General features: G+C 40.3%; 1 protein-coding gene across 1 annotated transcript; it reads right to left on the reverse strand.

The window, feature by feature from the left end:
- Positions 1-85: 85 nt before the first annotated feature.
- Positions 86-26088, reverse strand: LOC132403217 (extracellular calcium-sensing receptor-like). Its single transcript, XM_059986617.1, has 8 exons — positions 25946-26088; positions 24762-25053; positions 21787-22599; positions 20031-20258; positions 18546-18548; positions 13282-13405; positions 9984-10877; positions 86-219 (listed from the first exon to the last, which is right to left on the reverse strand). The coding sequence occupies exons 2-8, from the start codon at positions 25017-25019 to the stop codon at positions 86-88; spliced, it is 2454 nt and encodes an 817-aa protein (XP_059842600.1). The 5' UTR covers positions 25020-25053; positions 25946-26088.
- Positions 26089-27016: the final 928 nt, after the last annotated feature.

A 27016-nucleotide genomic window follows, 5' to 3' on the forward strand; every position in this document is an offset into this window, starting at 1 on the left:
ACACACAAAATGCTGGTGGAACACAGCAGGCCAGACAGCATCTATAGGGAGAAGCACTGTCGACATTTCAGGCCAAGACCCTTTATCAGGCCTCGCCTACTATTCCACATTCCACAAAGATAGTAATCGGACGAAAGTATAGGGCAGATTTTCGAGGTAGTTTTCCTAACAAGGAGAGTGGTTGGGACCTGGAACGTACTGCCAGGGATATATTAGGGGCTTTTAAGAGACAAGCATATAGATGGAAAAAAATGGAGGGCTAGGGCGGTGGGACGGGTCAGATTGGTCACAGAGTAGTCAAAACGTTGGCACAACACTGTGGGCTGAAGGGCCTGTTCTATGTTTAACTGGGTCACTCTATAGCTTACACTTTCCTGGGAGGAAGAGGAATTATTTCAAAGGGTTTATGGTTACTCTCTTATTGATGCCTAGGTCCCCAACACTTATTTGTCAGAAGTAATTGAAACTTACTATGTGAGATCTTCCATTTCAGTTGGACCACTACGCCACTGAACAGGCTAGATTTCCCTGGCATCTCCAGCTGCTTAGAAAGATCAGCTTGTACTTGGTACCAACCTAGCTCTCTGTTGCAAATCAGAGAGATTTAGTAGGAAATTCAGAAAGGGCTCCAGTATCCTCAGGGAAGTCAAATAGACTGGCAAATCCAGATTCCATCACTGATCCATGACAAAGAAAACCGATCTCTATGGTTTAAAACATGAATTTATATCTGGTTCACAGGAAAGATATTACAAGTACAAGTCGTTGGTGAACCTACACTTGGAGTAATGTGTAGTAATAGTGCAATCACTCAAGATGGGATATCATTCTCCAAAGGAATTGTCTGTTGGTGGGTCTTCAGGTGTTTGTAGAGGCCGACCCAGGATCCACATATTCTGGCGCAGTGTGGGCAAGGGTAAGTGGTGTCTGTGGTTAGTGGTTGGGTCTTTTGGTTTTTCAATCTTTCTTTTCACGTTTGACCATAAGACCAGAAGATATTGGAGCAGAATTTGGCCATATGGCCCATCAAGTCTGCTCCAGCATTACATCGTGGCTGATGCATTTTCCTCTCAACCTCAGTCACCTGTATCCCTTCATACCATGACCAATCAAGAATCTATCAACCTCTGTCTTAAATATACAGAAAGATGGTTTCCACAGCTACCTGTGGCAACAAATACCACAGATTCACCATTCACAGGCTGAAGAAATTCCTCCACGTCTCTATTCTAAAAGGACACCTCTCTATTCTGAGCCTGTGTCTTCTACTCTTAGACTCTCCCACTATAGGAAGAATCCTCTCTACATCCACCCTATAAAAGCCTTTTACCATTTGATAGGTTTCAATGAGGTCACCCCTCATTCTTCTGATCTCCACTGAATAGACACAGAGCTATCAAATGCTCTTCACATGACAAGCCATTCAATCCTGGAATCATTTTCCTGAACTTCCTTTGAATCCTCTACAGTTTCAGCACTTCTTTTCTAAGATAAGGGGCCCAAACCTGCTATAATACTCTAAGTGAGGCCTCACTAGTGGTTTATAAAGTCTCAACATTACATTCTTGCTTCTGTATTCTAGTTCTCTTGAAATGAATACTAACATCACATTTGTCTTCCTCACTTCAGACTCAACCTGCAAATTAACCTTTAGGAAATCCTGCATAAGGTCTCCCAAGTCCCTTTGCAACTCAGATATTTGTATTTTCTCTCCATTTACAAAATAGACAACCCTTTCATTTCATCTATTCAAGTACACGATCATAGACTTCCTGACACTCCCTGCATTCCATCTGCCACTTCTGTGCCCATTCTTCTAATCTGTCTTAGTGGTTAGTAGCCTCTCCACCTCCTCAAAACTACCTGCCTCTCCAACATCTTCATATCATCCACAAACTTTACAACAAAACCATCAATTCCATCGTCCAAATCATTAACATATAACATAAAAAGAAATGGTCCCAACGCAGGCCTCTGTGAAACACCACTAGTCACTGGCAGCCAACTAGAAAAGGCTCCCTTATTCCCACTCTTAGCAGCTGCCATTCAGCCTTTGTTTATCCATGCTAGGATCTGTCCTGTAATACCATAGGCTTGTAACATGTTAGGCAGCCTCATATATGGCACCTTGTCAAAGGCCTTCTGAAATTCCAAGTACACATCATCAACTGATTCTCCTTTGTCTGTCCTGTTTGTTATTTCTTCAAAGAATTCTGACAGATTTATCAGGCAAGATTTTCCCTTGAGGAAACTGGCCTATTTTATCATCTGCCTCCAAGTTACTCGAAACCACATGCTTAATTATCTTCCCAACAACTGAGGCCAGACTGACTTGCCTATAGTTTCCTTTTTTTCTGTCCCCTTCACTCTGGAAATGGTGTGACATTTTCAAATTTCCTTTCTTCTGGGACCATTCCAGAACCTAGTGATTCTTAAAAGATCATGACTAATGCCTCTACAATTCTTCAGCTACCTCTTTCAGAACCCCGGGGTGTACACCGTCTGGTCCAGGTGAATTGAACCATAATACAATCAGACATAAGAGCAGAATTAGGCTATTCAACCCATCAAGTTTGCTCTGTCATACCATCTTGGCTGATCCTGAATCCCACTCAGCCCCATACATTTGCTTACTCGTCAATTGGTGCCCTGGCCAATTAGGAAACGATCAACTTCTGCCTTAAATATATGCAAGGAAATGGCCTCCACTGCATTCTGTGGCAGAGCATTCCTCAGATTTACTACTCCCTGGCTGAAAAAAAGCTCCTTACCTCTTTTCGAAAGGTTTGCCCCTCAATTTTGAGGCTGTGCCCTCTAGTTCTGGATACTCTCACCACAGGAAGCATTCTGTCCATATCCATGCTATCTAGTCCTTTCAACATTCAGTAGGTTTCAATGTGATCTCCCACATTATTCTAAATTCCAATGAGTACAGGGCTGGAGCTTCCAGCTGCTCCTGATATGTTAATCCTTTCATTGCTAGAATCATCCTTGTGAACCTCTTCAGGAATCTCTCCAATGACGACATATCCTTTCTGAGATAAGGGGGCCAGAACTGTTGACAATAACTACAGCCTGATTAGTGCCTTATAAAGGCTCAACATTATCTCCTTGTTTTTATATTCTATTTCCCTTGAAATAAATGACAACATTGCATTTGCCTTCTTTACCACAGACTGAACTTGTAAATTAACCTCTGGGAGTCTTGCACAAGGATTCTTAAGTCCCTCTGTACCTCTGGTGTTTGAACCTTCTCTCCATTTAGATAATTGTCTGCAGTATTGTTACTTTTACCAAAATACATTATCCTACATTTCCCAACACTGTACTATATTCCATCTGCCAGTTTTTTTTGTCCATACTTCCAATTTGTCTAAGTCCTGCTGCAATTGTATTGCTTCCTCAGCATTACCTACCCCTCCATGTACCTTCATACCATTCACAAATTTGCCACAAAGCCATCAATTCTATTATCCAAATCACTGACAAACAAAGTGAAAAGCAGCAGTCCCAATACTGACCCCTGAGGAACACCAGAATAGGCCCCTTTTATTCCTACTCGCCGCCTCCTGCCAGTCAGCCATTCCACTATCCATGCCAGTATATTTCCTGTAACACCATAGGATTTTATCTTGTTAATCAGCCTCATGTCTGGCACCTTATCAAATGCCTTCTGAAAATCCAAGTAAATGACATTCAGTGCCTCTCTTTTGTCCACTCTGCTTGTTACTTCTCAAAGAACTCCAACAGATTTGTCAGGCAAGATTTCCCTGTACAGAAACCATGCTGAATTTGACTTACTTCATCATTAGTCTCCAAGTACCTTGAAATCTCATCCTTAATAATATACTCCAACACTTTCTCAACCAATGGAGATTAGGCGAACTGGCCTATAATTTACTTTCTTTTGCCTTCCTCCCTTCTTTGTGAGTTAAGTGACATTTGCAATCTTCCAGTCCTCCAGGCCATGTCAGAGTCAAGTGATTCTTGAACGATCATGGCCAATGCATCTGTTATCTCTTCAGCAATCTCTCTCAGGACACTGAGATGTTGTTTATCTGGCCCAGGTGACTTATCCACCTTAAGAACATTGAGTTTGCCTAGTACTTTTACCTTTGCAATAGGAATAGCACTCATTCCTGCTCCATGACGCTCACAGACCTCTGGCACACTGCTAGTGTCTTCCATAGTGAAGACAGAGACATAGTGAAGACAAATATCCATTAAGTTTATCTGCCATTTCTTTGTCCCCCGTTACTACCTCACCAGCATCATTTTTGAGAGGTTCAATATCAACGCTCACATCCCTTTTTCTCTTTATATAACCGAAAAATACTTTTGGTATCCTGCTTTATATTATTGGCTCGTTTGCCCTCATAGTTCAATTTCCAACCCTTCTCCAATTTCTGGTAATTCCCCCCCCCCCTCCCCCTATCCCAGGTCCCTCTCTGCCTCTCTCCCCTTTCAACTTTCTGCTCCTTCAACTCTGCAGTACTTTCATGCTTATCCCCTCTCCCTCTCCCCTTTATCTTTCCTCTGATTGGTTTTTCACCTGGCGCCTCTAGGCCCTACCCCCTCCCCTATCTCTATTACTGGGCTTCAGCCCTCTCTCCCCCCCCGCATTCCGGATGAAGGGTCTCAGCCCGAAACGTTGGCTACTCTTTTCTCACAGATGCTGCCTGACCTGCTGAGTTCTTCCAGCGTTGTGTACGTATTCTTTGATCCACAGCATCTGCAGTTATATTTTTGTATTTTGCCCTCATAATTCATTTTTTCCTTAATTATAGCTTTTTTTTAGTTGCCTTTTGTTGGATTTTAAAAGCTTCCTAATCATTCAACTTCTCACACACTTTTGCTACCTTGTATGTCCTTTCCTTGGCTTTTTTGAAGTCCTTAACTTCCTTTGTGAGTCACAGTTGCCTTCTTCCTTCTTCACACTTCACGCTTCTTCTCCGTGGGACATATCTATCCTGCGCCTTGTGAACTATTCCCAGAAACTTCAACCATTTCTGCTCTGCCATCATCCCCACCAGTATCCTCCTCCAATCTACCTGTGCAAGCTTCACTCTCATGCCTCTGTAATTCTCCTTATTCCTTTGCAATACTGATACATGCAAATTTTGCTTCTCCCTCTCATTTCATTAAGCTCCCTAATCAGATCTGAGTTATTGCACAACACCCAGTCTAAGATAGCTTTACCCCAAGTCAGCTCAAGCACAAGCTGCTCAGAAAAGCCATCTCATAGGCATTCAACAAATTCCATCTCTTACAATCCAACACCTACCTGATTTTCCCAATCCTCTTGCAGGCTAAAGTTCTCCATTATCCTTATTACAAGCCTTTTCCAGCTCCCTTTGCAGTCACATCCCACACCTTGGCTACTATTTAGAGGCCTATTTATGATTCCCATAATGGTTTTATTTACCCTTGCAGTTTCTTAACTCCACCCACAAAGATTCAACATTCTCTGACCCTATGTCACCTCTGTCTAAAGATGTAATTCCATCTCTTCCCAACAGAAACAACCCACCACCTATGCTTTCCTGTCTGTCCTTTCAATACAAGGTATACCCTTTGATGTTAAGTTCCCATTTATGGCCTTCTTTCAGCCATGACTCTGTGATACCCACACTGTTGTACCTCTAACCGTGCCTCAAATTTGTCACCTTATTCTGAATGCTGCACACATTTAAGTACAGCACCTTCAGTCCTACATTCTTTGCTCTTTTGAATTTTGCCTCGATGGGGTAGACTTTAACTTTTTGCTGTTCTGCATTTGAACCCAATCTTTGGCTTGTCATTTTACACCCATCATCTATTAGTAAACCTGCTGGCTCATCCTCAGCACCATCATACTGGTTCAAATTCTCCTGACACATTAGTTTAAACCACTCCCAACAACTCCAGTGAACCTGTCCAGAAGAATATTGGTCCTCCTCAGATTGAAGTGCAGCCTGTCCCTATTGCACAGGTCAGAAATCTGAATCCCTGTCCCCTGCTCCAATTCTTCAACCATGCATTTATCTGCCACCTCATTCTATTCCTATCCTCACTTCTACATGGCAAAGGCAGCAATCCTGTGATTACTACCCTTGAGATCCTGCTTCTCAGCTTCCTTCCTAATTGTCTATATTCTTTTTTACAGAACCTCCTTCCTTTTTCTTCCTATGTCATTGGTACCAATACGTACCACAACTTTTGGCTGCTCACCCTCCTGTTTCAGGATATTATCTACCTACTTGAAATAATATGTACAATTCTGGTTGCCCAACTATAGGAAGGATGTCATTAAGCTGGAGAGAGTGCAGGAAAATTCACAAGGATTCAAGGGCTTGAGTTATAATGAGAAGCTGGATCGGCTGGGACTTTTTTCTCTGTAGCATAGGAGGCTGAGGGTTGACCTTGTAGAGGTCTATAAAATCAAGAGGGGCACCAATAAGATAAACAGTCACAGTCATTTACTCATGGTAGGGAGTCTAAAACTAGAGGTCATACATTCAGTGTCCATTTTATTAGGTACCCCTTGTGGGCCACTGAATGTAGGGGAAAGACGTAAAAGGAGATCAGAGAGGAATATTTTTTCACATGAGGTGGGTATGTGGAATGAGCTTCCAAGAGAAGCTGTAGAGGCAGATATAGCAAAATGTTTCAAAGCACATTTAAAAATGAACATGGGCAGGAATGGTTTAGAGGGATGTGGGTGAAGCTCAGGGATAGACACCTTGTTTGGCATAGATGAGTGAGGTTGATAGGCCTGTTTCTGTACTGTATAACTCTTTGTCCATTGAAGACAAAGTCATTGCAGTTTTGGTTATCACATTGATGAAGCAGGTCAATCACACAGGCACAGCAGTGTAGCCGTTAGCGCATCACTTTACAGTTCCAGTGATCACAGGAAGGGGCTTTAACTTCTGCTGTTGTCTGTACATTCTCCCCATGTGGGTTAACTCCAGGTGCTACAGTTCCCTATCACATTCCAAGGTTGAAAAGGCAGCGTTAGTATGTTGTGGGCAGGCTATGTTGACACCAGAAGTGTGGCGGCACTCGTGGGCTGTCTCCAGCACAACCGTCGCTGATTTGATTTGACGTAAATTATGAATTTTGCTGGATATTTCAATGTTTTGATGTACTCGTGACAAATGAAGCTAATCGTTAATATATTATCTTTAAGTTTTATGTGTAAGTGTTGAAATTAATTATCACATGATTAATTAACAATCGCATTAGTAAAGTATTAAATGAATCAATGGCTCATTTTAGCAACTCTGACAGATGGCAATAAGTAGCACTGACTAGAATCCAAGTAAGTTAATCACACCATGAGGGTCAAGGTGTCTTTATAAATTTTGAAACAATTATCAATGTGTTCTCTGCTTTACTAAATCTATTTTTCTACACAAACAGAGCAGAGGCAAGGCACAGCCACGAAGGAACCCAGACATCAGAGGAAGGTGAGGGTAGGATGGTTTGTGGGAAAGGCAGTCATGGGGAGGAGGTATCTTGAGAGGTGTTTCTTTAGCTCAGGCCTTTGCCTGAGCCTTTGGTTCCAGATCACCAGGTTCAGGAACAGTTCTTACCCTACAACCATCAGGCTCCTGACCCAGCGTGGATAACTTCACTCACCCCAAAGCTGAAATGATTCTACACACAATGGACCCACATCAAAGATTCTACAACTCCTGTTCTCAGTATTATTTATTTACTTATTTATTTATTGCCGATGATGATGAAAATTAATATTATTATTAGTTTTTTTCTGTATTTGCACTGTATGTTTTGCACATTGACTGTTTGTGCGTACTTTTTTTGTTCTACTGTGAGTACCTGTATGAAAATGAAGCTCAGGACAGTATATGGTGACTTTGATAATAAATTTAATATGGTTTTTGACTGTCCATTAGCAGGATGGGTCAAGTTGGCCTCAGGGAAGAAGCTCCAGCTTTTTAAGGTCAAGATTAAAATTCAAAATTGTTTATTTCAGTATCCGAGTGTAAAGGAGAGCAAAATGACTGTTATTCTGGATCCATTGCAGCATAATACACAGTTGGATAAAAAAAACACAAAAATAAAAACAAAAATAAAAATATAAAACCAATCTTATAAAGCTCAAAGTACAAGTTATTGTTTGAGTATGACTGTATACATATAAGATACAGAAATCAATTGGATCAAAGCAATTGAAAATTGTTAGAAAGAAAACCAGACTGCTGTCATTGGAAAAAGAGAAATTAATTCATCAGAACTTTTCACTATTTGACGGAAAGCCCCTGTCCACCCCAAATTCTGGCAGGCACAGAACTGTTCCAGCTGCGGGGATTCAATGCTGATCTAAGCTACTGTCTGTGTTGGGTTAGCATTTTACCTTTTTTCTGTGTGGGATTTGTCTGGGTGCTCTGGTTTCCTCCCACAACTGTAGCATGCACGCATTGGCGTATTATTGGCCCTGGTATGCAAGACAGTGATAGACTCTGGGAAGAGTTGAAGAATAAAATAGGAATGGAAGTAGGTGTTTGATGGTTAATGTAGTCTTAGTAGACTGAAGGACAATTTCCATGTTGTAGTATTATGACTCTGTACTTCTGGAATCCTGGGGTCAGCTTCAGACACTCTAGAGAAGACAATCCAAGTTTGTTCAACCTCTCCTTAATCTCCTGGAGGGAGTTAAGGATGGACAATAAATAGTGGTACAGCCAGTGAGATCCACATGCTCTGAGTGAATAAAGAAATCCAGATAATTTCATGCTTCTTAAGGTAATAAAATAGGGTGCATAGGTAACGTAGCAGTTAGCACAACACTGTTACAGCTCAGAGTATTCCAGAGTTCAATTCTGGCACTGCCTGTAAGGAGTTTGTACTTTCTCCCCGTGACAATGTAGGTTTATTCTGGGTAACTCCATTTACCTCCACAGTCCAAAAATGTGCCGGATGGTAGGTTAATTGGTTATTGTAAATTGTCTTGTGATTAGACTAATGTTAAATAGGTGGGTTGCTGGGCATTGTGGTTTGTTGGGCTGGAAGGGCTCATTCTGTGCTGTATCTCTAAATAAATAGTGGAGAGTGGAGAGTGGCAGTGGAGAGACTACACGTGAAAACTCTAGACCAACCAGTGATGTTAATGTGATATAAATGTCGTTATCTACTTTATGACCCTTTCAAGGCTCATGTTTTCTTTGTCACTGTCAGTGCACAGACCCAATCTAACAGCAGCAGAGAAGTCCACAGTGAACTGGGATCTGAGATGTCACCACACATAGAAAGTGACAGAAGGCACCTACAACACCCAGGCAAATTCAGATCTGTTTATTTATCACATGTACATTGAAACATACAGTGAGATGGGTCATTTGTGTTAACAACCAACACAACCTAAGGATGTGCTGTGGGCAGCCTGCAAGAGTTGCCACATATCCTAGTGCCAACAGAGCATGCCCATAATGTTCAGAGAACACACAAGCAATAACAACAGCAATGACATAGACTGGGAGGTGATAGGTGGAGTGACATAGTGAGGATGGAATCTGAGAGGGCAAGAAGTTGGAGAATGGAACTAAGTGAGAATGATGGGGAGGGCTGTTGCAAATACAGAATCTATTGGGTTGGTGCTTTGGAGCAGTAAGTCTCACAGTTACATTATTTTATTTATTTTATAGATATAGCACAATAAGAGCTATGAGCCCACACTGCCAAATTACACCCTTGACAAATTAACCTACTAGCCTGTTTGATTTTTGGATGTAGGCGGAAACCAGAGCACTTGGAGGAAACCCATGTGGTTACAGTGAGAACATACAAACTCCTTGCAGTCAGCGTTGGGTATTGAACCCAGGTTGCAGGTGCAGCAAAGTGTTACGCTAAATGCCACACTACTGAGCTGCCCTCCCCTCACCCCGATACAGTGTCTCTTCACTAAAGCCTTTCTGGATGGATTGACCCCAGTAACTTAGTCTCTCTGTTGCGTCTGCCTTATCCCTTCTTGCTAAGGCTTTTCCCCATCAGACTCTGCTTCGTATTCTCCTCCGGTCTGAACAGGATAATGTAGCACTTGGGAAGAAAAATGCAGAATAACAATCCAAAACTGGATGACAAAATTGCGAAGATCTCAACAGCAACGATATACTTCCCAGGTGAGCTGACATAGGCAGGAATGAAGGTCAGCCAAACAGCACAAAAGATAAGCATGCTAAAGGTTATGAGTTTAGCTTCATTGAAATTACCAGGTAGGTTTCTCGCCAAAAATGCCAGAACGAAACACAAGCCGGATAAAACACCAATGTAACCTAATGCACAATAGAAAACTACTGGAGACCCCACGTCACACTCCAAAATAACCTTTGCAAGATAATAGGTCATGTTTCTTGCAGGGAATGGTGGGGCCATTGCGAGCCACGCCACACAGATCAGAACTTGGACAAGAGTGCATGCACAGACAATGCACCTCTGATGGGCAGCCCCGAACCACTTCATTGTGTTCTTTTGAGGAACGGTCGCCTGGAACGCCTTCAGCACTACGATCGTTTTCACCAGAATGCAGGATACGCACAGGACAAATGCAATGCCAAACAGCGTGTGCCGCAGTACACAGGACCAGGCGGAGGGCTTGCCAATAAACGTGAGCGAGCACAGGAAACAGAGAATCAAGGAAAAGAGCAGAAGGAAACTCAGCTCAGAGTTATTGCCTTTAACAATGGGCGTGTCCTTAGAATACATGAAGACAGTCAGAATAGCCAGAGTGGTAAATGTTCCAAATAATGCTACAGTCATCAGTATAATTCCCATTGTATCTTCAAAGGAAAGAAACTCAACTTCTTTGAGGATGCACTGTTGTCTGTCGTCACTGGACCAGTATTCCAAAGGACATTTCATGCATTCAAATGAATCTAGGAGAATTCAATCATTTATTAATCAACCACGTTTGTTTTACAAGTCATGACCTTTCATAAGACATAGGAACAAAATTAAGCAATTTAGCCCACTGAGTCACTATTCTATCATAACTGATTTTCTATCTCTTTCAATCCCATTATCTTGCCTTCCCTTCGTATGTTTGACAGCCTTTTGAATCAAGACCATATCAACCTCAGCTTTACATATACTAAATGACTGGGCCTCCATGTCTATCTGTGGCAAAGAATTCCACAGATTTACCACTCTGGTGAAAAAATTCTTCCTAAATTCCGTTCTAAAGTGATATCCTTCTATGTTGAGGGTGTGTCCTGTGGTCCTAGACTTCCCCACAATTCAAAGCATCCTCTCCATATTCACTTTATCGAGGCCTTTCATATTCAGTAGATTTCAATGAAATCCCCCCCACCCCCCCCCACCAAACTCATTCTTCTTAACTCCAGTAAGTACAGCTCAGAGCCATCATATTCTCCTCATACACTAATCCAATCATTCCCAGGATCATTCTTGTGAATCTCCTCTGGATCCTCTCCAATGCCAGCATATTCTTCCTTGGATATAGGGCTGAATACTACTCAAAATCAGATATGGTGTGACCAATGTCTTATAAGTTTCAGCATTATATTCTTGCTTTCAGTTTATAATTTTGAACATTGGTATTAAATGGCATTCTACCATTCTTTTAGCTGATACATTCCTCCTAAGAACTGCCATCTTTATCAGTCAGCTTAAATCTAAGATGATTTTCCTGCTAGTAAAATCAAATGCTCTATTTTAATTCTTTCTTGTGGTAAGAGTCAGCAGTTTTAAATTCATGAACATTAACATAACAGGTGTCCTGTTGTGAGCTCAATGTATAGATGCAATTGTAGGAGAAGCATATCAGCATTTCTACTTTCTTCAGAGGTTAAGGAGGTTTGGCTTGAACTTCCTAACAATCTTCTATGTGAGGACTATTGAAAGTATCCTGACTGGTTGCATCTTGGTCTGGTATGGCAACTCAAAGGTGCAGGAACACATGAAGCTGCAGAAAATGGTGGACCTTGCCCAGTATCTCATGGGCTTGTCACGCCATGCCTTTGATAACACCTACAGGAGGTGCTGCCTCAAGAAGGCAGCATTCCTACTGTTTGGGCCATGTGTTTATCTCACAGCTACCACTGGGCAGGAGGTACACCATTGGGTAGTAGGTGAATGTCACTCATCACAGCTACCATTGGGCAGGAGGTGAATGTCACTCACCACCAGGTTCAAGCACAGCTACTTCCCTTCAACCATTCAAGTTCTTGATCTGAGCGTCACAACCCTAATCACTACAGTTTAGCAGCACTTCCATTAGCAACAATTTCCACTGAGGCTGGGTGAGACTACAATTAAGGTTTATGGGTTAAGGGTGAAAGCTGAAATGTTTAAGGGGAGCACAAGGGGCAACTTCTTTAATCAGAAGTTGGTGAGTGTGTGGAATGAGCACAAGTGGTGGGTGTGGGGTATGTGGATGAGAGTGGCATGGAGGGTTATTGTCTGGCTGCAGGTTGATGGGACTAGGCAGATAAATACCTTGGCACGAACTAGATGGATGAATGGGCCTGTTTCTGTGCTATAGTGTTCTAAGACTCTGTGAATACGATTTTGCACTCAAATAGACTTCACTTTTAGGTTCTGATTGTGTTCCTTCTTGAAAAAAATAATTAACATATAATTTGTTTTTCTTGTTGCACATTTGATGCCATGGCCCTGTGATGCTGATGCAAGCCATTATTCATTATACCAGAGCATACATATACTTGTGTAAATGGTTTGACTAGTTATTTGCATTAAATGCATTGCTAAGCTGTCAGACTTGAATACACTCTGTGGCAACTTTATTAGGTAAACCTGAATACCTGATTGTTAATTCAAATATCCAATCAGCCAAACTTGTGGCAGCAGCTCAATGCATAAAAACATGTAAGCATTGCTAAGGGTTCAGTTGTTGCTCAAACCAACCATCAGAATGGGGAAGAAATATGACCTAAGTGGCTTTGAATGTGGAGTGATTGATGGTACCAGATAGGGTGATTTGAGTATCTCAGAAATTGCTGATATCTTGAGATTTTTATGCAAGTTGACAGAGAATGGTGCATCAAACAAAAATTCAAGTTGGTTCAAGTTGACAGGAAGGTGACAGGAGCTCAAATAACCATGTGTTACATCTCTGGTGTGCCGAAGAACATCTCAAAACACACAACACATTGAATATTGAAGTGGATGGGCAACTGCCTGTGGAGGAGCACAAACACACACTCAGTGGCCATTTTATTAGGTACACGATGTACCTAATGAAGTGGGCAATGAGTGTAGGTTCCAACGATCTTTCCAAGAAAAATCATTCTCACGAACCTGTTACATTGCTGATTTCTCCTGCAGCACATGAAATGCAGTCAAAGCAACAAATAGGTTGTCCATCTTGTACGGCCTTCCTCGTTCCAGGTGGGCAGATTTCACTGCAGGTGGACTGTGGGATCTGCACATTGTGAAGGAGAGAATATATTAATAGAATCATATTGGAAAACAGCATGGAACCAGGCCCATCGGTCCAATAGGTATATGCAGAATTGTGGACACATCATGGAAACCACTCCCCGCGCCATGGATTCTGTCTATACGCTCCACTGCCTTGGTAAAGTAGCCCAAGGTAGTATAGTGGCATAGTTGTTAGTGTAACAATCTACAGCACTAGTGATCAGAAGGGAGTTCAATTCCTGCAGCTATCTGTAAGGAGTTTGTACATTCTCCCCATGACTGCATAGGTTTTCCCAGGGTGTTAGCACATTCCAAAAGACGTACGGATTAGGGTTAGTAAGTTGCGGGCATGCTGGTGTCATAAGTGTGGCAACACTTTCAGGTTCCCCCCAACACATTTGAGCATTGTGTTGGTTATCGATACAAATGACACATCACTGTACATTTCTATGTTTTGATGTACGTATGACAAATAAGGCTAATACTTCTTTTTCTGAAATCGTTCACCATCAGGCTCAAGGACAGCTTCTACCCCACTGTTATAAGACTATTAAATGGTCCCCTAGTAGGTCAAGATGGATTCTTCACCTTTTAATCAAACTTGTCTTTGCACCTTATTGTTTGCCTGCGTTGCACATTCTCTGCAACAGCATCTCTTTATTCTGTATTCTGTTATTGTTTTGCCTTTAATACTTCAATACACAGTGTGCTGTACGGATCACATGCAAAACCAAGTTTAACAGCATCTCTCAGTACATGTGACATGATAAACCAATTCACCAGTTCAATTTGGTGCCTACCATTACCACCCATTTCAACTAATCATATACTGCATTTATTAAACTAAATAGTGGGAATGTGGGTTCAACAGATTGAGAAGTATGGATAAAGTTAAAAAAAAGTGTGGATAAAGATTAAGAAAACGAAAAAGATAAAAAAAGAGAAAAGTAAGAGGGAAGTGAAGAAAACACAAGTGCAAAAGAGTAAAAGACTGCAAAATTTTTAAAGCACACTGAGTGTAAGGGCACTTTATTTAAATAGCTGTAGTATTCAAAACAAGGTCAGTGAAATTGTGGCACAAATCAGTACCAAGGGGTATTATTTAGTGGTCAGTACAGAGACGTGGTTGCAGGGTGGAGAGGATTGGGAATTAAATATCCAAGGATATCGGTAATATGGAAGGAACGGTTGGAAGGTAAGGGAGGTAGCAATCTTAATTAAAGAGGAGATCAGGCGATTGTGAGAGATGATATAAGATCTAAGGAGCAGTTTGTTGAATCCATCTGGGTAGAGATTAGGAGTAGTAAAGGGAAAAATAATCACTGCTGGGAGTAGTCTATTGGCTATCGAACAATAACATGACAATGACACAGGAAATAAACAGAGACATGTCTGATGCATATAAGAATGAAACAGCAGTTATCATGCATGTAGACTGGGTGCCTCAAGTTGGTTGAGGCAGTCTTGAGGAGGACTTCATAGAATGCAGCCATGATGGCTTTCTTGAACAGCATGTAACGTGCTATCGTATTGATCCCGTGCAATGAGACGGGTAAAATTAGTGATCTTGTATTTAGTGATCCTTTTGGAAAGAGTGATCACAGTATGATTGAGTTTCTCATACAAATGGAAGTTACAATAGTTCGATTTAAAACCAGCATATTATGACTAAACAATGGAGACTACAATGGGATAAGAGAGGATTTGGCTAGTGTAGACTGGGAACACAGACTATATGGTGGGACAGTTGATGAACAGCGGAAGACTTTCAAAGAGGTTTTTCACGGTGCTGAAGAAAAGTCTATTCCAGTTAAATGCAAGGACAGTAACGGTGGGGAAATCCAGCTTTGGATAACTTACAAAATAAAAGAAGGCATCAAACTAAAAGCTTGTGCATACGAAGTCGCCAAGAGTGGTGGGAAACTGGAAGACCGGGAAAACTTTAAAAAGCAACAATGAACCACTGAACAAGCAGTAAAGAAAGGAAAGCTAGATTATGAAAATAAACTATCACAAAATATAAATTGGATAGTAAAAGTTTTTATAATTATATAGAATGGAAAAGGTGGCTAAAGTGAATGTAGGTCCCATGGGGGACAAGAAGGGGAAATTAGTATGGGGTAATAAGGAAATAGCAGAGGCTTTGAATGACAATTTTGTGTCACTCTTCTTGGTGGAGGACATGTCTAACATGCCAAAGTGATATGTTATGGATGCTATGGGAGGTGAGGACCTCAATACAATAGCTATCACTAAAGAAGTAGTAGTGAGCAAACTTGTAGGTCCTGATGGAATACATCCCAGGGTACCGAAAGAAATGGCAAGAAGTTATAGTAGAGGTTTTGGTTATAACTTAACAAAATTCTCTGTACTCTGGGCAGGTCTTGGCAGATTGGAAGATGGTGAATGTCATGCCACTGTCCAAAAAATGCTCTAGGCAAAAGGGAGGTAACTATAGGCTAGTTATTTTAACATCTGTAGTTGGGAAAATGCTTGAAGCTATCATTAAAGAAGAGATAGCGAGGCATCTGGAAAGAAATGGATCCATCAGGCAGTCACAACATGGATTCAGCAAAGGCAGGTCCTGTTTGACAAACTTGCAAGAATTCTTTGATAATGAGCGCAGTGGACAGAGAGGAACAGGTGAATGTTATTTACTTGGATTTCCAGAAGGCGCTTGATAAGATGCCACATAAAAAAACTTATCCATAGCATAAGGATGCATAGAGTTGGGAGTGATGTATTAGCATGGATAGAGGACTGGTTAAATAAGATAAAGCAGAGAGTTGGGATACAAAGGTATTACTCTGATCGACAATCAGTGGTGAGCAATATACCAGAAAGTTGGTGCTGGGCCCGCAACTGTTCACTATATATAATATCAATATGGAAGAGTGGACCGAGGGTAGTGCATCTGTCTGTTGACAATACTAAATTGAGTGGAAAAGCAAATTGTGTATAAGATATGAAGAGTCTGCAAAGAGTTATAGTTAGGTCAAGTGAGTGGAAAAGGGTCTGGCAGAAGGAGTAAAATGGTGGGAAAAGGAAGGATATCCACTTTGGAAGGGAAAATGCAAGAGCAGATTATTATTAAGTTATAATCAGATATAATCAATAATAAGCAGATTATTATTAAGAAGTTAAGTTACAGAAGTTATGGAAACTATGATGATTAAAGAGGAGGAAGTACTGATGCTTTTAAGGAATATAAAAGTGGATAAATCTCTGAGCCCTGACAGGATATTCCCTAGGACCTTGAGGGAGGTTAGTGTAGAAATAACATGGGCTCTGACTGAAACATTTCAAATGTCATTAGAAACAAGGATGGTGCTGGAGGATTGGCGTATTGCTCATGTGGTTCCATTGTTTAAAAGGGTTCGAAGAATAAACCTAGCAATTATAGGCCTGTCATTTTGACGTCAGTGGTGGGTAAATTAATGGGAAGTATTCTTAGAGATGGTATATATAATTATCTGGATAGAAAGGGTCTGATTAAGAAAAGTCAACATGGATTTGTGCATGGAAGGTCATGTTTGACAAATCTTATTGAATTTTTTGAAGAGGTTACGAGGAAAGTTGATGAGGGTAAAGTAGTGGAAGTTGTCTATGTGGACTTCAGTAAAGCCTTTGACAAGGTTCCACACGGAAGGTTAGTTAGGAAGGTTCAATCGTTAGGTATTAATATTGAAGTAGTAAAATGGATTCAACAGTGGCTGAATGGGAGATGCCAGAGAGTAGTGGTGGATAACTGTTTGTCAGGTTGGAGGCCAGTGACTAGTGGTTTGCCTCAGGGATCTGTAGTGGGTCCAATCTTGTTTGTCATATACATTAATGATGTGGATGATGAGGTGGTAAATTGGATTAGTAAGTATGCAGATGATACTAAGGTAGGTGGCATTGTGGATAATGAAGTAGGTTTTCAAAGTTTGCAGAGAGATTTAGGCCAGTTAGAAGAGTGGGCTGATTGATGGGAGATGGAGTTTAATGCTGATAAGTGTGAGGTGCTACATTTTGGTAGGAATAATCCAAATAGGACAAACATGGTAAATGGCAGGGCATTGAAGAATGCAGTAGAAGAGAGTGATCTAGGTATAATGGTGCATAGTTCCCTGAAGGTGAAATCTCATGTGGATAGGGTGGTGAAGAAAGCTTTTGGTATGTTGGCCTTTATAAATCAGAGCATTGAGTATAGGAGTTTGGATGTAATGTTAAAATTGTACAAGGCATTGGTAAGGCTGAATTTGGAGTATTGTGTACAGTTCTGTTCGCCAAATTATAGGAAAAATGGCAACAAAATAGAGAGAGTACAGAGAAGATTTACTAGAATGTTACCTGGGTTTCAGCACCTAAGTTACAGGGAAAAGTTGAACAAGTTAGGTCTTTATTCTTTGGAGCGCAGAAGGTTGAGGGGGGACTTGAGAGAGGTATTTAAAATTATGAGGGGGATAGATAGAGATGACGTGGATAGGCTTTTTCCATTGAGAGTAGGGGAGATTCAAACAAGAGGACATGAGTTGAGAGTTAGGGGGCAAAAGTTTAAGGGTAACATGAGGGGGAATTTCTTTACTCAGAGAGTGGTAGCTGCATGGAACGAGCTTCCAGTGGAAGTGGTAGAGGCAGGTTCAGTATTGTCATTTAAAGTAAAATTGGATAGGTATATGGACAGGAAAGGAATGGAGGGTTATGGGCTGAGTGCAGTTCAGTGGGACTAGGTGAGAGTAAGCGTTCAGCATGGACTAGAAGGGCCGAGATGGCCTGTTTCCATGCTGTAATTGTTATATCATTATATGGTTATTATTTAAATGGTAAAAGATTGTAGTATTCTGCTGTGCAGAGGGACTTGGGAGTACTTCTGCATGAATCACAGAATGTTGGTTTGCAGGTGCAACAGGCTGTCAGGAAGACAAATGGAAGTTTGGCCTTCATTGCTAAAGGGATTGAATTTAAGAGAAGGGAGGTTATGTTGCAAATGTTCAGGACATTGGTGAGGCTGCATCTGGAGTAAAGTGTGCCTGTTCTGGTCTCCTTACTTGGAGAAGGATATACTGGTTTTGGAGATGGTGTAGAGGAGGTTCACCAGGTTGATTCCAGAGATGAGAGGGTTAGACTATGAGGAGAGATTGAGTCACCTGGGACTGTACTTGCTGGAATTCAGAAGAATGGGAGGACATTTTATAGAAACATATCAAATTATGAAAGTGATATAGATAAGATAGAGTCAAGAAAGTTGTTTCCACTGGTAGGTGAGACTAGAACGAGGGGACATAGCTTCAAGATTTGGAGGAGTAGATTTAGGATGGAGATGAAGAGGAACTGCTTTTTCCAGAGAATGGTGAATCTGTGGCATTCTCTGTCCAATGATGCAGTGAAGGCTACCTCTGAAAATACATTAAAGACATGTTTGGATAGATTTTTGTACAGTAGGGGAATTAAGGGTTATGAGGAAAAGGCAGGGAGGTGGAGATGTTCTTGGCCATTTCAGCCATGATCATATTGAATGGTGGAGGAGGCTCGATGGGCTAGATGGCCTACTGCTGCTCCTATTTGGATTTTGGATGTGGAATTAAATGGAAAAGTCCTTCAGAAAGCCAGCATAAGAAGTATTGGGCTGAATGGTCTCCTCTTTCTTTGCATAATTTAACTGACCTGGGCTCACTACCTCAAATTACTGCCAGTTTTCTCCACATTTGTACATATCATGTCTAGATACAAAGTTCTTGCGATGATGGCCAAAAAAGGGCTTTAAATAGTTTTGTTTGAAATAACCTTTGGAGACAATTAAAAACGAATGAAACAAAGTAATGACTTTTAAGTTTAACACTTAAAATGTTAACTAAAAGCATAAAAATTAACAATATTTGTAAGGAACTTATATTTGCCCTTTTTTTTTTTAACCAGCCGTCCCACAATTTCCATTTAAAGTGATTGAGTCTTATGTTTCCTCAGCAAATTTGCTGGCAATTTCTGACAAGATGGAAGAACTCTTGATGGATTCTATATGAGTGATCCAACAGATCTGGAACCGAAGAGGCTACAGATACTGGAATCCGGAGCAAAATGAAAATGAGCTGATGGAGAAGCTCAGCAGGTCAGGCACCACCTTTTGTGGAAATGTACAGTGAAAGCTTTGGGTTGAGACCATTTACTATTTAGAAATGGTAAAGAGTGTACATTTCCCTACAAAAATGCTGCCTGCCAAAGCACTGATGCTTTATTCCTTTTTTTAGATGGTGTCTGACCTGCAGAGTTCCTACAGCAGCTTGGTATTTGGTAGACATACTTGGTTACAGGTTCAGGACCCCTGCATTTAGACAACTCACAGAAAAAAGCCAGAATCTCCAGAAGTTTGCAACACCATTGTTCTGTTCCAAACTTTCAGCTTTTCATACCAAGATCCAGGCAAACGATTTCTACGACATGAGCAATATGAAATTTATTGCCTTGAGCATAATCACCTATTTATAAATGCCATGAAAATTGGTTTGTTTTTCAGCCACAGCACAATATATTAAGAATTACTCCCTGACTTTAGGCCAAATGATCCAGAGTTTTAAAATTGTACAGCTGGCTATTGCTCTTCCAATGATGACTCTTTCAGTAAAGAATAGATTTAAACAGAGGCTTACTGTGCTTTGGTTGCCATGCCACAGAATAATATCTTCATTTATCTTAAATTCCTTTCCTGGTGCTGCAGATGCATCAAAATATCCAACTGTAACATGTTCAACCAACCCCTTGTCATTCAGCTGCCAGTTTATAATGTCATATGATGCAGGTGGGTCCCCATTTGGATCAAAATATACGAGTTCTCCAAGGCGGTTGGTAAATCTTACATCTTTCAAATGATGGAGGAGCTAAGGGCAACAATGAGAAAACGAAAGCTAATTTGTTAATATCTTCAGTTTTGAATCTTGATAGTGCAATAAGACCATAAGACATAGGAGCATAATTCAGCTAATCAGCCCATTGTCTCATCCGCTATTCCATTATATCTGATTTACAGTATTATCCCTCTCAATTCCATTCTCCTGCCTTGTCCCCATAGCTTTGACAATTTTACTAATCAAGAACCTTGCAACCTCTGACTTAATTTAGCAAATGACTTGACCTCCATTGCCATCTGTGGCAGTGAACTCCACAGATTCACCACCTTCATTCTAAAGTAGTTCCTCTTCAACCCTGTTCTGAAAACAGGTCCTTGTTTTCTGAGGCTGTGCCCTCTGGTCCTACACTCCCCAATGTATGAACCATGCTCTCCACTTTGAGGCTTTTCAATAGTTGATAAGTTTCAATGAGATTCCATCCCAACCCATTCTTTTAAACTGCAGTGAATGCTATCAAATACTTACACATTAACCCTTTAACTCTTGGGATCATTAAAGTTAAGTAATCAAATTAAAATAATTCTTGAGTTCATCCTCTGGACTCTGGTAGTTCAGAAACTAATGAACAATCTAATCTGACAGTGCATTAGAAATAGAACATCTCTACATGCTTCAGAGTATCAAAACCTTATGTGAGCACTATTCAGTAATTGCTAATTTCCACAGCCAAATATACAGTTATTCATGATTGACACCCAATAATTGTTAGAATGTGGGGTTTATGGAGAAGATTAAGCAAAAGGCATTGATCCATTTAAGGAGGACTTGGATAAAATATAATAGTGAAATATACACTCAGTGGCCACTTTATTAAGTACACCTGTATACCTGGTCATCAAAGCAAATATCTAATCAGCCAATCAATGCATAAAAACTTGTAGATTTGGTTAAGAGATTCAGACCAAGTATCAGACTAGGGAAGAAATATGATCTAAATGGTCCAATCCAGGACCGTGGAATGATTGTTGGTGGCAGACGGGGTGGTTTGAGTATCTCAGAAACTGCTGATCTCCTGACATTTTCATGCCAACAGTCTCTGAACTTTACAGAGCTTGGTGCATTCAACAAACAAACAAATAAATAAAACATCCAGTGAATGCAGTTCTGAGGGTAAAAACGTTTTGTTAATGAAAGAGGTCAGAGTAGAATGTCCAGACTGGTTCAAGCTGATAGGAACGTGATAGTAATTCAAATAGCCATGCATTACAACAGTGGTGTGCAGAGAAGCATCCCTGAACCCACAATATTTGGAACCTTGAAGTGGATGGGCTGCAGCAGTAGAAGACCATGAATATACACTCAGTGACCACTTTATTAGCTACAGGAAGTAATGGGCTGCTATTAGTTCTCTGTCAGGTGAGGTCCAAGTATCTCTATTTGGTGCTTTGGAGTTGAGGAAATATTTAAAAAAATTTGAAACACTCATGCAGTTTCAGAGAACTTTTTAGGGGTATCTCCAAATTTTGTCATTAAGATATTCATCAGTTTATTTTCTTACCTGCCATGGCTGGATGTTTGAAATATTAGTACAAAGATTGTCTCCCTGCAAATTATTCTGACAAGATAACAAGCTGTGGAGTCCATGAGCTATGGCATAAACTGCCTTGTAGACGTTGTAGGACACTCTCAGTTCACTGGTGTCAAAGAATGAATTATTCACCTCATGTAAGTTCTCTTTCCCTGAGCATCTCTCAGTGTTGAATTTAGAGTCCTGTATTTTTGCCTTAAAAGTGCAACCAAATATTGTTTCCCAAAAAGCAGTTATAAAGCTATCAGTTGAATTTGGAGGGCGTAGACTAAAAAGAAAATTTTGAAATTTGGGGATTTTCATTTTGTGACTTGCAAATCCTATAGCACCCCCAAGAGATTTGAAATTTTCCTTGGTGGATGGCCTTGCGGCTGTAATCCAAGCTTCACTTGCTATCCATTGGATCCCCGTAATATTCTGATGCACAATTTCTCTCAGCAAAGGGTAAAAATCACCCTCGGAGGTAAAAGCTAGAATAACCTTTGCAGTTGACGTTTTTATAGTGTCAACAATCTTGAGTATCCTTTCCTTGGGGTAGGTTCTGAGGATCGTTTCTGAAAAAGCGATGCAGACTCCAGCGTGCTTTACTTGCTCAGAAAATGCCTGAACCCCATATCGCCCATATTCATTGTCTCCTGCAATGGTTCCAATCCAGGTCCAGCCAAAATGCTTTACGATCTGAGCCAAAGCCTTGGCTTGAAATAAATCGCTTGGCACGGTTCTGAAAAACGTAGGGAATTCTTCTTTGTTGCTTAGGCATGCACAAGTAGAAAAATAACTAATCTGCAGGGAATTAAAGAAAAAGAATCAATTGATATACAATGTGGTTGACCAGCAATTTTTTGCCGAGTGAATGGCAAAAGGAAGATGATGCAAAATAATTTCTTTTTTTTTCTTTTTTCAATCTTTTTATTGATTTTTTAAAAGAAGTGTGTATACAAAGAGGAGAATATCTCTAGTATATATGTCAATAGCAGTACATACAGAAGATAAAATAAACAATATCAGAATCACGCAGTGTTGCTCTACAAAGTATAACTATGATATGGAATGTGTAATTCTCCTCTTAGCAATTTATGAAGGAAGGAAGGACTATTAGAAATTTTAGATAAAAGTAAAGAGAAAAAAAACACTATTCTAAACAGAAAAAAAGGACTGGGCAGACAATCCTGAAAATAAAACCAAGAGAAGAGACACTCCCTGATCAAATCCATGATTCTGAAAAAAATAGCTGGAAGAGAATCAGTACAAAAATCAGATCATTTGAAAATATTGAATAAAAGGTTGCCAGATTTCTTCAAGTTTAAGGGATGTATCCAATGTCCGATTTCTTATTTTCTCCAGACTTCAACAGGACATGATAAAAGGTGGTAGGAGGGTTAGGGTTCCTCAATTTAAGTAAAATAGCTTTTCTAGCCAATAATGTTGAAGGGAAATATTTTCATTTGCATTCATTTCAAGCATGACCTTGGCATTTGTGGGTGGAATAGAGAGCATTGTAGATGGAGAAGTTTGTGATCTTAAGCATTAGTGTACAATCCCAGTTGCTATCATATGTTTTAAAATTCCCTTTAATTAGGCTAGGTTTTGATGTAGAGACACAATGGTAATCTAGACTCATGAACTAACAAACTGAAACCATTTCCAAATCTAACTGCGGTTGCTGAGGAATTTAAATTTTTAATTAAATAAAACTCAAATTAAAAAATGCAGTTTAAGCAGTTGATCCAGTCGGAATTGCAAATGGAATTGGCATTGGTTTATTATTGGCGCATGTACCAATATACAGGGAAAAAGCTTGTCTTGAATAGAGTTCATACAAATCAAATCATTACTCAGTGCATTGAGATTTAACAAAGTGATACAATGACAATGCAGAATGAAGTGTAACAGCTACAGAGAAAATGCAGTGCAGGTAAACAATAAGGTTCAAGACTATAACCAGGTAGATTGTGAGATCAAGAATTAATTTTATTATACAAGAGATCTATTCTATAATCTAACAACAGCAGGATGGAAGGTGTCACAAAGCCTAGTAGTGTGTGCTTTCAGCCTTTTGTATCTTCTACCCATTGGGAGTGGGAGAAGGGAGAATGTCCAGAGTGGATGGGGTCCTCGATTATACTGGCTACTTTAGTGAGACAGTGATGTGATGATTTCGGTCCACCAAGTATTAATAGGTCTCTGGGTGAAGGGTGGGAGATTTTTAAAACATTGATGAATTGCAAATGGACATGGTTGGTAATATCAGCATGTTTTCTCCATCACCATTCTGAGTGAGGAGGTAATCTGCATTCAATCATATTGACTGTCCCTGGAACAAAATGAAGGACAGATTGAATCTATTGGAAGTGATTTAGTGAAGCACACTGGATGGGCCAGCACATTTTTGCCATTAAAGATGCAGATCATTGTCCACAATTGAAATTAGGTGGGCTTCGCAAAAGCCTTGCTGTCCTTCATCCAATATTCCATTTTTACTTCCCTAGGAAGTACAAAGGTTCCATATGTCTAAACTATGCCTAGAATATATACCCAATTCATCTGCTAAAAATCCCTTTGGGACAGTAATTCAAAAACAATACAAAATATAGAAACAGAAAAATCTCACTTCCTGTTCTCAATCCAAACATCTAGAGACTCCAGAATTTTCTGTTAGAACCCTTCACGGATTGGTTTCTGACCCCAGCACTGAAATTCTCTACCAATTGTTTACAGGAGGTACTAAATAAAGTGGCCACTGAGTGTATGCTCATGATCTTCTGCTGCTGTAGCCCATCAACCTTAAGGTTCTTATGGTCTTATGTTCCTATATTGAGGCAAGCAGAAACGACCGCATTACAACAAGTAACTTCTGCTGTATCGTTGTTGACAATAGACTTTAGCACTTCAATGCACTCACTCACTACTTTTACGTCAAGGATGGTTTTAGTAAATTGTCTTACCATTGGAATTCCAAAGGGAGCAACTGCTCTTGAAATGGATATGGACTGGGTTGATCCAGATTCTCCAATGATGACGGGAATAGGGACAGCTCCATTGCATTTAACTTCAGGAATAACTTTCTCCTGGCCATTAATTAGTGTCAGGGCTGCTCTTAGAGACTGCGAGGGAGAGGCGCATGAATCGTGGATCCGGTATCCAAGTGTCACATTCGGGAGGAGGTTTTGATCTCGGTTTATCTCCTTTATGGCAAAGATCATGATCTGCGTCCAGCGAAATGCCCTGAGGTCAAAACTAGGAGGTGGTCAGCAGCAGGATTTGCAAAAATGAAAACAAGAAATTAGAACAACATGTCGCATCAAAATTGGGATGAACTGAAGCAGTGGTGATTAAAAAGTCTTCAATAGCCATTGCTAGTTGCCTTTTATGTACAACAGTAAAATGATTATTAATATTATAAGTATTAGATCAACCCCTCAAATTTGCAAACTCTAAATGTTATCAGAAGATGATATTAAATGTGTATTAAAATACTGAATGAACATAATAAGTCAGGCTGCATCTAAAAAGAAAGTCTCAGGGTTAATGTTTTGCCATCATTTCAGGACTGAACTTGTTTTCCTCTTTCCATGGGTGCCCGACTTGTTGGGTGTATGCAAAATATCTTCTTTGTTCATATTTGCAGTCTTTTTATAGATCATGGAAATTGATTTTCACAGTACCTACAAAATCATAATTATTGTAATTATTTTTATTGTCCAATCGAAACATAATGATGTAAAATTTAGCATTTAAGATCCTAAATTTAACATCTTCTTCTTAATAAGATTAAGTATTTGTTTTATGAATAAGATTAATAACTTTAAATGATAAAGTTTATAATTTAAAATCTAGGGTATGAATCCTAGAATTTATTCTAGGTCAGAGAGATTGGCTTTTTTAAAATGGGTGAAGAGTCCAGAGGAAGGTTCTCGGTCCATTTATTCATTTCCACAGATGCTGCTTGAACTGCTGAGTTCCACGAACATTTTGTGTGTGTTGTTCTGGATTTCCAGCATCCACAGCCTTTTGTGCTTATAAAACAAAATATATTTTTGATGACAGAAAGGTAATTGCATTTTTGGAACTGCAAATAATCAGAAGAGTCTGCAACAGCATAACTTGCCCAGATTCCGTTACACCTCACCTGACACAACGGGAAGGTGTAGGTCTAGTTTTAAAAGAGGGTTCTTCCTCCAAAGCTTTGTTGTACACAGGGAAAACGCCTCCAATTATGATATCTCCATCTTCATACAGCCCAGGCAAGTGAAACTCTCCGAAAAGTTTACAGGTCGATCTTCCCGCTCCCAGAACCGGGAGAGCAAAGTAAACTGCCCAAGGAAAGAGGAGGTACATTACAGTACGTTAAAAAGGCACAGCGCGTTATGTACACAAAGAGAGACGCTCCGCTTTATAGAGATTGATGATATCCACGTGGTCAAAAATGACAAAGCTAATTGAATTAGACCCAACTCTAGAAATCCCAGAAGAAAAATCATCGTCTTCTAATTAGATGTGAGATGTGCCGAAAAATATCATTCACCATCTCGTGCCTCAAGCAATCTTTCCACCTGGGATACCAAGCCGGGAAATAAAACAACGCAATCGCTTCATGGGAACTCTGACCGATTAAAGAAAGCGCATTTCTAGTTGAGAGATAGAACAACATACTCAATGGTCACCTTATTAGGTGCCTGCTGTATCTCGTAAAGTGGCCACCGAGTGCATGCTCGTGACCGTCTGCTGCTGTAGTTCATCCACTTGGTGGTTCTACATGTTGTGCATTGGGAGATGATTTTCTGCATACCACCGTTGTCACCCGTGTTTACTTGAGTTATTGTCGCCTTCCTGTCAGCTAGACCCAGTTTGACCATTCTCATGCGATCTCTCTCATGAACAAGATTTTTTTTCGCCCACAGAGCTGCCGCTCAGTAGATTTTTTCTTTGTTTTGTGTACCATCCTCTGTAAACTCTGTAAACTGTTGTGCGTGAAAATCCCAGGCGATCTACAGTTTCTAAGATACTCAAACCACTCGGTCTGGTATCAACAATCATTCCACCGTCAAATTCACATAGATCTTATTTATTCTCCATTCTGATATTTGGTCGGAATCACAAATCAACCTCTTGACTATGTCTGCATGCTTTTTGAATTGAGTTGTTGCCACACGGCTGTCAGATTGGATATTTACATTAACAAGCAGGTGCACAGGCGTAT

Source organism: Hypanus sabinus, chromosome 2 (assembly GCF_030144855.1).
Source record: "Hypanus sabinus isolate sHypSab1 chromosome 2, sHypSab1.hap1, whole genome shotgun sequence".
Classification (NCBI taxonomy): domain Eukaryota; kingdom Metazoa; phylum Chordata; class Chondrichthyes; order Myliobatiformes; family Dasyatidae; genus Hypanus; species Hypanus sabinus.

Coding starts and splice junctions, on each gene's coding strand:
- LOC132403217 (XM_059986617.1), bottom strand. CDS start 25,019: ATGATCTTTGCCATAAAGGAGATAAACCGAGATCAAAACCTCCTCCCG. Junction 10,878..13,281: donor AGAAATCAGCAATGTAACAG/GTTCGTGAGAAT, acceptor GAATTCTCCTAG/ATTCATTTGAATGCATGAAA. Junction 220..9,983: donor GCAGAGTCTGATGGGGAAAA/GCCTTAGCAAGA, acceptor GTCTCTTAAAAG/CCCCTAATATATCCCTGGCA.